This window comes from Bidens hawaiensis, unplaced genomic scaffold, assembly GCF_021521415.1.
Source record: "Bidens hawaiensis isolate Kalapana, Puna unplaced genomic scaffold, B.hawaiensis_p1.1 tig00042965_1, whole genome shotgun sequence".
Classification (NCBI taxonomy): domain Eukaryota; kingdom Viridiplantae; phylum Streptophyta; class Magnoliopsida; order Asterales; family Asteraceae; genus Bidens; species Bidens hawaiensis.
The window spans coordinates 127,525-140,682 of record NW_027497622.1 but is presented as its reverse complement, the minus strand read 5'-3'; the positions used below and the strand labels follow the sequence as shown (position 1 = coordinate 140,682).

At 37.0% G+C, this 13,158-nt stretch overlaps 1 protein-coding gene across 1 annotated transcript; it reads right to left on the bottom strand.

Moving 5' to 3' along the window:
* Positions 1–10,116: 10,116 nt before the first annotated feature.
* LOC143593985 (uncharacterized) lies at positions 10,117–10,701 on the bottom strand. The gene has a single exon (XM_077073423.1). It carries the CDS (start codon positions 10,699–10,701, stop codon positions 10,117–10,119), a length of 585 nt encoding a protein of 194 aa, XP_076929538.1.
* Positions 10,702–13,158: the final 2,457 nt, after the last annotated feature.

Genomic DNA, 13,158 nt, shown 5'->3' with positions numbered 1-13,158 from the left:
GAGTCATGAAGGTCCATCGTGATACGCGATGACCTTGGTTCTGTGATCATCGCGTATGGCGATGGCTTCCTGAATTAAAATTTTCACTTTTGGTAGCTCGTCACTTTTGGGTCTAACTCCCAATGTCCAAAAATATTAAGGCGGCTCTCAAGCGGCTCGTGCGAAGTGCAAAGTGCGCCATCAAAGCGCCACATTGTGCCCCTCGTGCGTGCCCGTGCGCTGTGCGCGTCGGGTGCGTCGCACCCTCCGCTAGGACCACTGGGTGCATGCTAGGCATAAAAGAATATTACCATGGAATTTTATCTCTTTATAAAAAGCTTCAAAACCTTTACCACTTTCCATGGGGGATGGACTCTTAACTTTCTTATTTATACCCATATAGAATGCTTCCAATTTCTTCCATCTTTCCATGTGGGATAAAATTTCCTTATTCCATGTTTTTTACATGAGAAATATTTTTATTTCCTTATAAATTGATTTTATTAAATTTTCTTACTACTTATTTTAGGGAATAATTTTGATCCTTCAACTTTACTAAGTTGTCAAATTTGGACCAAAATTTGGAGATGTTACATCCTCCCCCACATTGGAATGAATCTCGTCCAAGAGATTCGTTGTCAATGTTTCTTGAGTGTAACTCGAACTATTGAATGGTTGCAATTCCTGATTTTTTGTTAACTCACATATCTAGATGATATATTCAGTTAATAGTTCAAAATGTCATGAGTAATTGTAAATTTCTAAGCACAGTGGCCAGTTATGTTTAACTATTTACCTTACCTTGTGTATTCTAAACATTTACTGATGTTTACTAGATTGTATCTTGAATTCAATTTATCGAATCCTTTTAAATTATCCATTTCAATAACTTTCAAGATATCCATTATTGAATCATGTAATCCATTACTTCATGATCTTGACGGATTCATTCCGTTATCAATGATACCTTCGAACTTTCAAAGTTCGGATATTCTTATGTCTTAGTTTACTTCATTCTCTTTATTTCATCTTTCTATAGATGATGATTAAGTAACAAAGTTTCTTGTGTTTCAAAAACTTTCGAACTTTAACTATCTCTTTTCCTTGTATAAAGACAGTATATGTATGCTAATATCTTTTTTTATATATATTAGAGATTTGAATACCCTTTTTCTATTACAAAACTTCTCGTTTTAGACACGAGATTTCAAACGGTTTACAAGAGTTGTGGTTTATTTTTAGCGGAAGACTTTGGTTATAATAAAATATTAATTTAATTGAAAAATTCTCGGATAATAAATACCCAAGTGTTTGCTTTATTTAATCATATTTAAATCAATATTTTAATAATTTAAAACTGAGCCATCATTACCATACGAGCGTCTAACTCCATAATTTTCTATAATTCCTTGCTACTTGTACTAATCTGTTTCCCAGAAAAGTTGGGAAAATACGTCTGCTATATACTGGTGAACACGTATGACTATATAAAACATTTGAAAGACAATTACAATACAATTATAGTTTTCTGTACACTCAGCAGAAATATTTCTACTTCTGGGCTTTGGTTCAAACTGGTGGAACTCTGGAGCTTGGCACGCTTTACGAGGTTCGGCACGCAAAACGAGGGTGCCCGGTTGTCGGGATTGGTCGGCACGTACTTCAAGAAACGTCACGCGAATCGAGGGAACAAAACCCAAGGTAGAGAGAGTAAATTATAGAGATAGAATGGATTTTGGTGTGGAATGTGAAGTGTCGGGAACCCCCTATTTAAAGGCTGAACTTGCAACCCATCGCGATACGCGATGGGTCTTGGTAATCCCCGTCGCGTATCGCGACGCCGTATATTATCCGCCGCCATACTCCCTGCTGACACGTGTCCTGCTGAGTCATGAAGGTCCATCGTGATACGCGATGACCTTGGTTCTGTGCTCATCGCGTATGGCGATGGCGTCCCTGAATTAAAATTTTCACTTTTGGTAGCTCGTCACTTTTGGGTCTAACTCCCATTGTCCAAAAATATTAAGGCGGCTCTCAAGCGGCTCGTGCGAAGTGCAAAGTGCGCCATCAAAGCGCCACATTGCGCCCCTCGCGCGTGCCCGTGCGCTGTGCGCGTCGGGTGCGTCGCACCCTCCGCTAGGTCCACTGGGTGCATGCTAGGCATAAAAGAATATTACTATGGAATTTTATCTCTTTATAAAAAGCTTCAAAACCTTTACCACTTTCCATGTGGGATGGACTCTTAACTTTCTTATTTATACCCATATAGAATGCTTACAATTTTTTCCATCTTTCCATGTGGGATAAAATTTCCTTGTTCCATGTTTTTTACATGAGAAATATTTTTATTTCCTTATAAATTGATTTTATTAAATTTTCTTACTACTTATTTTAGGGAATAAATTTGATCCTTCAACTTTACTAAGTTGTCAAATTTGGACCAAAATTTGGAGATGTTACATCCTCCCCCTCCTTGGAATGAATCTCGTCCAAGAGATTCGTTGTCAGTGTTTCTTGAGTGTAACTCGAACTATTGAATGGTTGCAATTCCTGATTTTTTGTTAACTCACATATCTAGATGATATATTCAGTTAATAGTTCAAAATGTCATGAGTAATTGTAAATTTCTAAGCACAGTGGCCAGTTATGTTTAACTATTTACCTTACCTTGTGTATTCTAAACATTTACTGATGTTAAATAGATTGAATCTTGAATTCAATTTATCGAATCCTTTTAAATTATCCCTCTCAATAACTTTCAAGATATCCATTAATGAATCATGTAATCCATTACTTCATGATCTTGACGGATTCCTTCGTTTATCAATGATAGCTTCGAACTTTCAAAGTTCGGATATTCTTATGTCTTAGTTTACTTCATTCTCTTGGTTTCATCTTTCTATAGATGATGATTAAGTAACAAAGTTTCTGTTTTTCAAAAACTTTCGAAATTTAACTATCTCTTTTCCTTGTATAAAGACAGTATATGTATGCAAATATCTTTCTTTATATACATTAGGGATTTGAATACCCTTTTTCTATTACAAAACTTCTCGTTTAGACACGAGATTTCAAACGGTTACAAGAGTTGTGGTTTATTTTTAGCGAGAGACTTTGGTTATAATAAAATATTAATTAAATTGAAAAATTCTCGGATAATAAATACCTAAGTGTTTGATTTATTAATCAAATTTAAATCAATATTTTAATAATTTAAAACTGAGCCATCATTACCATTCGAGCATCTAACTCATAATTTTCTATAATTCCTTGCTACTTGTACTAATCTGTTTCCCTGAAAAGTGGGGAAAATACGTCAGTTATATACTGGTGAACACGTATGACTATATAAAACATTTGAATGACAATTACAATACAATTATAGTTTTCTATACACTCAGCAGAAGTATTTCTTCTTTGGGCTTTGGTTCAAACTGGCGGAACTCTGGAGCTTGGCATGCTTTACGAGGTTCGGCACGCAAAACGAGGTGCCCGTGTTGTCGGGACTAGTCGACACGTACTTCAAGAAACGTCACGCGAATCGAGGGCACAAAACCTGAGGTAGAGAGAGTAAATTATAGAGATAGAATGGATTTTGGTGTGGAATGTGAAGTGTCGGGAACCCCCTATTTAAAGACTGAACTTGCAACCCATCGCGATACGCGATGGGTCTTGGTAATCCCGTCGCGTATCGCGACGCCGTATATTATCCGCCGCCATACTACCTGCTGACACGTGTCCTGCTGAGTCATCAAGGTCCATCGCGATACGCGATTACCTTGGTTCTGTGCTCATCGCGTATGGCGATGGCCTCCTGAATTAAAATTTTCACTTTTGGTAGCTCGTCACTTTTGGGTCTAACTCCCATTGTCCAAAAATATTAAGGCGGCTCTCAAGCGGCTCGTGCGAAGTGCAAAGTGCGCCATCAAAGCACCACATTGCGCCCTCGCGCGTGCCCGTGCGCGGTGCGGTCAGGTGCGTCGCACCCTCCGCTAGGACTACTGGGTGCATGCTAGGCATAAAAGAATATAACTATGGAATTTTATCTCTTTATAAAAAAGCTTCAAAACCTTTACCACTTTCCATGTGGGATGGACTCTTAACTTTCTTATTTATACCCATATAGAATGCTTCCAATTTTTTCCATCTTTCCATGTGGGATAAAATTTCCTTGTTCCATGTTTTTTATATGAGAAATATTTTTATTTCCTTATAAACTGATTTTATTAAATTTTCTTACTACTTATTTTAGGGAATAAATTTGATCCTTCAACTTAACTAAGTTGTCAAATTTGGACCAAAATTTGGAGATGTTACATCCTCTCCCTCCTTGGAATGAATCTCGTCCAAGAGATTCGTTGTCAGTGTTTCTTGAGTGTAACTCGAACTATTGAATGGTTGCAATTCCTGATTTTTTGTTAACTCACATATCTAGATGATATATTCAGTTAATAGTTCAAAATGTCATGAGTAATTGTAAATTTCTAAGCACAGTGGCCAGTTATGTTTAACTATTTACCTTACCTTGTGTATTCTAAACATTTACTGATGTTAAATAGATTGAATCTTGAATTCAATTTATCGAATCCTTTTAAATTATCCCACTCAATAACTTTCAGATATCCATTAATGAATCATGTAATCCATTACTTCATGATCTTGACGGATTCCTTCCGTTTATCAATGATAGCTTCGAACTTTCAAAGTTCGGATATTCTTATGTCTTAGTTTACTTCATTCTCTTTGTTTCATCTTTCTATAGATGATGATTAAGTAACAAAGTTTCTTGTTTTTCAAAAACTTTCGAATTTAACTATCTCTTTTCCTTGTATAAAGGACAGTATATGTATGCAAATATCTTTCTTTATATACATTAGGGATTTGAATACCCTTTTTCTATTACAAAACTTCTCGTTTAGACACGAGATTTCAAACGGTTACAAGAGTTGTGGTTTATTTTTAGCGATGAGACTTGGTTATAAGAAAATATTAATTAAATTGAAAAATTCTCGGATAATAAATACCTAAGTGTTTGATTTATTAATCAAATTTAAATCAATATTTTAATAATTTAAAACTGAGCCATCATTACCATTCGAGCATCTAACTCCATAATTTTCTATAATTCCTTGCTACTTGTACTAATCTGTTTCCCTGAAAAGTGGGGAAAATACGTCAGTTATATACTGGTGAACACGTATGACTATATAAAACATTTGAATGACAATTACAATACAATTATAGTTTTCTGTACACTCAGCAGAAGTATTTCTTCTTTGGGCTTTGGTTCAAACTGGCGGAACTCTGGAGCTTGGCACGCTTTACGAGGTTCGGCACGCAAAACGAGGTGCCCGGTTTTCGGGACTAGTCGACACGTACTTCAAGAAACGTCACGCGAATCGAGGGCACAAAACCTGAGGTAGAGAGAGTAAATTATAGAGATAGAATGGATTTTGGTGTGGAATGTGAAGTGTCGGGAACCCCCTATTTAAAGACTGAACTTGCAACCCATCGCGATACGCGATGGGTCTTGGTAATCCCGTCGCGTATCGCGACGCCGTATATTATCCGCCGCCATACTACCTGCTGACACGTGTCCTGCTGAGTCATCAAGGTCCATTGCGATACGCGATTACCTGGTTCTGTGCTCATCGCGTATGGCGATGGCCTCCTGAATTAAAATTTTCACTTTTGGTAGCTCATCACTTTTGGGTCTAACTCCCATTGTCCAAAAATATTAAGGCGGCTCTCAAGCGGCTCGTGCGAAGTGCAAAGTGCGCCATCAAAGCGCCACATTGCGCCCCTCGCGCGTGCCCGTGCGCTGTGCGCATCGGGTGCGTCGCACCCTCCGCTAGGACCACTGGGTGCATGCTAGGCATAAAAGAATATTACTATGGAATTTTATCTCTTTATAAAAAAGCTTCAAAACCTTTACCACTTTCCATGTGGGATGGACTCTTAACTTTCTTATTTATACCCATATAGAATGCTTCCAATTTTTTCCATCTTTCCATGTGGGATAAAATTTCCTTGTTCCATGTTTTTTATATGAGAAATATTTTTATTTCCTTATAAACTGATTTTATTAAATTTTCTTACTACTTATTTTAGGGAATAAATTTGATCCTTCAACTTTACTAAGTTGTCAAATTTGGACCAAAATTTGGAGATGTTACATCCTCCCCCACCTTGGAATGAATCTCGTCCAAGAGATTCGTTGTCAGTGTTTCTTGAGTGTAACTCGAACTATTGAATGGTTGCAATTCCTGATTTTTTGTTAACTCACATATCTAGATGATATATTCAGTTAATAGTTCAAAATGTCATGAGTAATTGTAAATTTCTAAGCACAGTGGCAAGTTATGTTTAACTATTTACCTTACCTTGTGTATTCTAAACATTTACTGATGTTAACTAGATTGAATCTTGAATTCAATTTATCGAATCCTTTTAAATTATCCCTCTCAATAACTTTCAAGATATCCATTAATGAATCATGTAATCCATTACTTCATGATCTTGACGGATTCCTTCCGTTTATCAATGATAGCTTCGAACTTTCAAAGTTCGGATATTCTTATGTCTTAGTTTACTTCATTCTCTTTGTTTCGTCTTTCTATAGATGATGATTAAGTAACAAAGTTTCTTGTTTTTCAAAAACTTTCGAAATTTAACTATCTCTTTTCCTTGTATAAAGACAGTATATGTATGCAAATATCTTTCTTTATATACATTAGGGATTTGAATACCCTTTTTCTATTACAAAACTTCTCGTTTAGACACGAGATTTCAAACGGTTACAAGAGTTGTGGTTTATTTTTAGCGAGAGACTTTGGTTATAATAATATATTAATTAAATTGAAAAATTCTCGGATAATAAATACCTAAGTGTTTGATTTATTAATCAAATTTAAATCAATATTTTAATAATTTAAAACTGAGCCATCATTACCATTCGAGCATCTAACTCCATAATTTTCTATAATTCCTTGCTACTTGTACTAATCTGTTTCCCTGAAAAGTGGGGAAAATACGTCAGCTATATACTGGTGAACACGTATGACTATATAAAACATTTGAATGACAATTACAATACAATTATAGTTTTCTGTACACTCAGCAGAAGTATTTCTACTTCTGGGCTTTGGTTCAAACTGGCGGAACTCTGGAGCTTGGCACACTTTACGAGGTTCGGCACGCAAAACGAGGTGCCCGGTTGTCGGGACTGGTCGACACGTATTTCAAGAAACATCACGCGAATCGAGGGCACAAAACCCGACGTAGAGAGAGTAAATTATAGAGATAGAATGGATTTTGGTGTGAAATGTGAAGTGTCGGGAACCCCCTATTTAAAGGCTGAACTTGCAACCCATCGCGATACGAGATGGGTCTTGGTAATCCCGTCGCGTATCGCGACGCCGTATATTATCCGCTGCCATACTACCTGCTGACACGTGTCCTGCTGAGTCATCAAAATCCATCTCGATACGCGATGACCTTGGTTCTGTGCTCATCGCGTATCGCGATGGCTTCCTGAATTAAATTTTTCACTTTTGGTTGCTTGTCACTTTTGGGTCTAACTCCCAATGTCCAAAAATACTAAGGCGGCTCTCAAGCGGCTCTTGCGAAGTGCAAAGTGCGCCATCAAAGCGCCACATTGCGCCCATCGCGCGTGCGTGTCGGGTGCTTCGCACCCTTCACTAGGACCACTAGGTGCATGCTAGGCATAAAAGAATATTACTATGGATTTTTATCTCTTTATAAAGAACTTCCAAATCTTTACCACTTTCCATGTGGATGGATTCTTAACTTCCTTATTTATACCTATGTGGAATGTTTCCACTTTCTTTCATCTTTCCATGTGGGATGGAATTTCCTTATTCCATATTCTTTACAAGAGAAATATTTTTATTTATTTATAAATTATTTTTATTAAATTTTTTACTACTTATTTTAGAGAATAATTTTGATCCTTCAACTTTACTAAGTTATCAAATTTGGACCATAATTTTGGGGATGTTACATTTATTTCTTGTTCCATGGCTTTTATCCACTCAGGTGACTTGACAGCTTCTGAAAATGTGAGAGGGTCTTCAACACTTAAAGCAAAGTGACATGTGAGAGCCTCCTGGTCACTCTCAGACAAACCCTCACCTTTATAATAATCTTCCATCCATAAAGGAACCTTTGAATTTCTTTTTATGGGGCCCTAATTTGATGATGTTTGAGTGGAGTTTGAGGTTTTAGTGGCTATTGAAGGAAAAGAACAAGGTATTGGTTGAGAGTTAAGGTCGCATCACCCTCATTTACGTGAGGGGTTATAGGAGTTGATATATTAGGAGTAGTGGTAGGTGTGTTGTTTAATTGTGATTGGTTTGGCTCATTGGTGGAAGACAAAGGTACACATGTGTTGTCTACATCATTGTCAAGAGTTGGAAAAGGATCTACAAATACATAAGTAATTTTTTTACCTTTATGGTTGGTTTCACATGCAGACCAATCCCATTTCCCTTCTTCAAAGAAGTCAACATCCCTTTTAATGCAAAACCTTTTTGTGTCAGGATTGTAGAGTTTATAAACACCATCAGGTTGTTCTGCATAACCAATGAGAATGGCACGTTAAGACCTGTTATCAAGTTTACGCCTGTGTTGTGAGGGTATAATTCCATGAGCGATACACCCAAAAGTTCTCAAGTGATCTACCCGTGGCTTTAATCTAGACCAAGCATGAAGAGTCTTTTGATCTACAAGAGCCTTTGTAGGTGAGCGGTTTATGATATAAACCGCAGTTGAGACTACTTCGGCCCAAAACGAGTTTGGCAATTCTTTCTCGCATAGCATATTTCGAGCAAAGTTCATTACGATCCGGTTTTCGCGTTCCACCACCCCATTATGTTGATGGGTGTATGGAATCGTAACTTCTCTTTTAATTCCGTAGTGAGCGCAGTAGCCATTGAATTCATTGGAGCAAAATTCTCCACCACGATTTGAACGAAGAACCTTGATGGAGCAACTGCATTCATTTTCAATCATAGTTTTAAAGTGTTTGACCTTTGAGAATGTTTCATTCTTGTGGGTTAGAAAATAAACCCGGCAAATACGTGTGCAATCATCCACAAATAGCATGTAATACAAGTTGTTTGCATCGGTCCACACAAATCAGTGTGTACCAGGCCCAACCGAGTCCTAACTCGCCAAGAGGATGATTTGAAGGGCTTTCTGGATTGCTTGCCGTGAATACATGCTTCACAATGATCTAGGGATATAAATATGGGAAGCCCTTCAACCATATCTTTTCCATAAAGTTTTTTTAAGCTTTCAAACTGAAGATGACCATACATGTTGTGCCAGACACGAGCTTCTTCTTCATGTTTTTTGATGCTGACTCATCAGCAGTAATAAGGCACTTGGTGTTGAGAACAAACATGTTGTTTGATGCTACAAAGATCTCTATAACAATATGATTTGTGGATTTATTTTTCACTGTGCACTTCCCTTCATCAAATAGTAAGGAATAGCCATTCCGCATGAGTTGCCCAACACTTAGGAGTTTATATTCCAACCTTGGAGCATAGTAGACATCATCCAGAAATTTTTAGTCATTGTGACTAGTTTGTATTTTAACAGTGCCCTTTCCTTCTACATCAATTGTCTTTTTGTCACCAAGTTTAACTCCTAGCTTGTAGTTCTCATCTAAGCTAGTGAACCTTGATCTTGATCCAGTTATATGGTTTGAGCACACAAAATCTACAAACCATAAGTAAGAGTTTGCAGATTCAGTGTTGTAAGCCATTAAGGCAAACTGATCCTGAAATTCGAGTAGAAGATTTTGTTTCTGTTGAGGCTCGTCTTCTGCACCTTCATTAAGTTCTTCATTCCCAGCGACATTGACTTGGGTTCCTCATTATACCAGCAATATTTTTTCGCGTGGCCATATTTCTTGCATATGTCACACTATAGGACCTTGGTTTTTCTAGAGTGGTGCCTCGACCTCTACCAGGAGTTCTACCTCTTGATGATCCTCGACCATGACCTCTACCACGAAAGGTTTTGGTGGAACACTTGAAGTGCATGCTCATCCAGATGGTCAGTTTTCTTCACAGCATGGTCGGGATGAATTCGACTGTTAATTCTCGCTTATTGAGACTGCAAGAGGCCCATAAGTTTTACTGGAGTCACCGAGGCAGAATCATTGGCTAGTTCAATGGAAGGGATCACGTGATCATATTTTGGTGTAAGGCTACAAAGGACCATCTCAATCACTTTCTGATCAGGTAATTCCTCCCCATAAGACCTTTGTCTTCCTAAATTATCCATGACTATGGAGAAGTAGTTTCCAATTGTTTCATCACCTTTCATAATAAGATTTTCAAAATCTCGTCTCAAACCTTGAAGCTTCACCGAAAGAAGTTGTGGATCACCTTGAAATTCACCTTGTAAAGTTTCCCATGTCTGCTTTGAAAAATCACACGAAGCAATACGTGAGAACAATAGGTCGTGAACCTCTTGTTGGATGAAGGCCATGTCTAGGGCATCTTTCCTTTTTGCTTCACGGAGCTGATTATCCTCGGTAGCAGTAATATCAAGGAAAACCACGTCCCATAGCTCTTTTGACTTCAAGATGGTTTTCATTCTGATGCTCCAGTGTTCAAACCCTTCACCATTGAACACTGGAATAAAAACTTTTGCAAAACTGGTAGTGGAATTAAGGTTTTCTGCCATGGAAATGGTTGTGAAAAAAAAACACGTGAAAGACAATGAAGAGCCTTGGCTCTGATACCAAGATTGTTGGTATTTTGATAGCAATAACACAAGAAAGATCAAAAACTCAAGAATCTTTTGTTAACTTTTTTTAAAAGTGATATAGAAGAATGACAGTACATGAAAATAAATAGCAAATGGTGCCTTAAAAAGCTCAACTACCAAACAAAATACATGGGTGACTGGGGAAACCGGTACACTCTTTATTTTCTCACAAAACACATAATAAATTAACTAACAAAATAACCATGGCTTAGACTTATTATCATCCTCTGATTCAATCAACATACTTGAGCTTCATGCATGCACATGGGATATGGTTCATATTTTGACAATAATACCAGCCATTGCTTCTGGCCACAGCTTGACTTTTAGATCATTCCTAAATAGCGGAAGCCTGTCTCCAATAGGGGTGTACTTGTCCATACGTGTCACATCCCGACCAAAGGCGGCGGAACATGCCGAGGTGTAACGATTGCCCATAAGCACATGACACTAATTAAAGCGACAATATTTAACAAACTCATTTCATTTCACAACATTGAAAATGTCACATACCAAACTTGTTCATAAGATACACATAACAAAATATAGCAAATAAATATTGTTCATTTTTGCTAATATCCTAAGGTCTTGATGACGTTTTATCCAACTCCATAATTAACCTAAATGCAAACCTATAACATTTCATAAAATAAACTTTATCAACACAAAGGTTGGTGAGCAATTCATAAGTTTGAGCATATAAGTACATAATAAGAAAAGCCACAATCTTAAACAACAAATAAATAGCAATAATTTGAATAATATAAAGTCGCTAATAAGAATACATTAGCGGCACCGTCTATAAGAGAATACCAAATAGATTCGGATTCCATGAGGTCGTTAATAAGTATACATTAACGGCACCATGCTATAAGCGAATACCAGATAGTTCACGGGTTTATGAATCAACCTTCCAAAAGCGATAAAACACATAAGCATATAGACCTATAAGCATAGAACACCAAATCGAGCATTTATTTAAGTAAAGTATACAATAACAGTTGTGGTTTAAGAATCAAGTATAAAGCATTTAATTTGAATAAGTATGAAATGTCACCCTCAAAATAAAAGATAGAAAACGGGGTATGAAAATACTCACGTTCAAGTAATAACTTGAAAGATGATAATTTGAAGATTTGCCGGAACAACGGGTTGAACAAACAAATCCTAAAAGGAAAGAAGTTCGGGTTTAGAAAGGTTGTCTTGAAAGTATTAAAATAAAATAATTGCTGAGAAAAGTAAACAATTAAAGTTCAAGGTTTAAAACGTAACTATTTAAGAATTTATAATAATAACCTTTTAAAATATAAGTTTGCTCGAAACCAGGTTAAAGTATCTAACCTTAATACTTACTCAACCTATGTTAAGTAATAAGGTGGGTAAAATGCAAGAATGCAGATCCCTTTGGAATAAAGATACTAAAACGGGTTTAACGAGTGTTTGGTTGTTGGTTCGGGTCTTGACAATTGGTCAAACTCAAGTCAACTTTCCAAATTATTAAATGTTATGAGATAAATCATAAAATTAAGTAAGACTTAACCAAGTACGTAGATCTATTGTTTTAGAACTAACAACGTACGTTAAGCGAGTGTTCGGTTTTGTCGGTCCAAACTTTGTTATGAGATCAAGTTGGATCCAACATTTCTAAGTACTTAAAAAAATAATTAAAATCAGTTTGTGATGGTCAGTTAATTTGTATATGTTTTAGTTCGTTATTGTTTAGTTTTAACTGTTTATTCTAGAACTATCGATACTTCATACGTGTATTATTTGATTTCAGGTCACAGGCGTTAAAGTACGCAATATGGACCTGCTGTGACACGGAATGAAGACCCAGGATGTCCAGCACGCGAAACGATGATATTTGTAAAAGATTGCTGTAGCAAGACCCATCGCGTACCGCGATGGGTGGTAAAATGAAAATTGACTCTTGGTCAATCGCGCTACGCGATTGACCATAGAAGACCCTGTCGCGTATCGCGACGGGAAGTGCAGACGGGAATTTTAGGTTATATCTCATTCATCATCAAAACTTAATCCTAGCTCCGTTTAGACCAACCAAAGGCGATTCCAGCAGCTCCAAGAGACGATTTCCATCACCATAGCTTGTGCCAAGACCCGCATGATACATATCATCCGTATCGAAGATTTGATGATGTCACGGCTCGGCTAATCTCCTAGAATCACATCCGGGATGTATAGTTTGTAATCTTTACAGGTTTTCTCACGTGATTAAGAACACTTGTGTATTACTATTGATGATTGATATATGATTATTGATGTTTGGTATTTCTGTGTGTTTGGTCGGTTTAGGTTTACGTTGGTTTGAACGATCTGCTACCAGTTGCTAGATAATTAGTGTCACACCCTCAA

What these genes read in the sequence shown, in the direction of transcription:
- LOC143593985 (XM_077073423.1), bottom strand. Translation starts at nt 10,701, where the DNA reads ATGGCAGAAAACCTTAATTCCACTACCAGTTTTGCAAAAGTTTTTATT.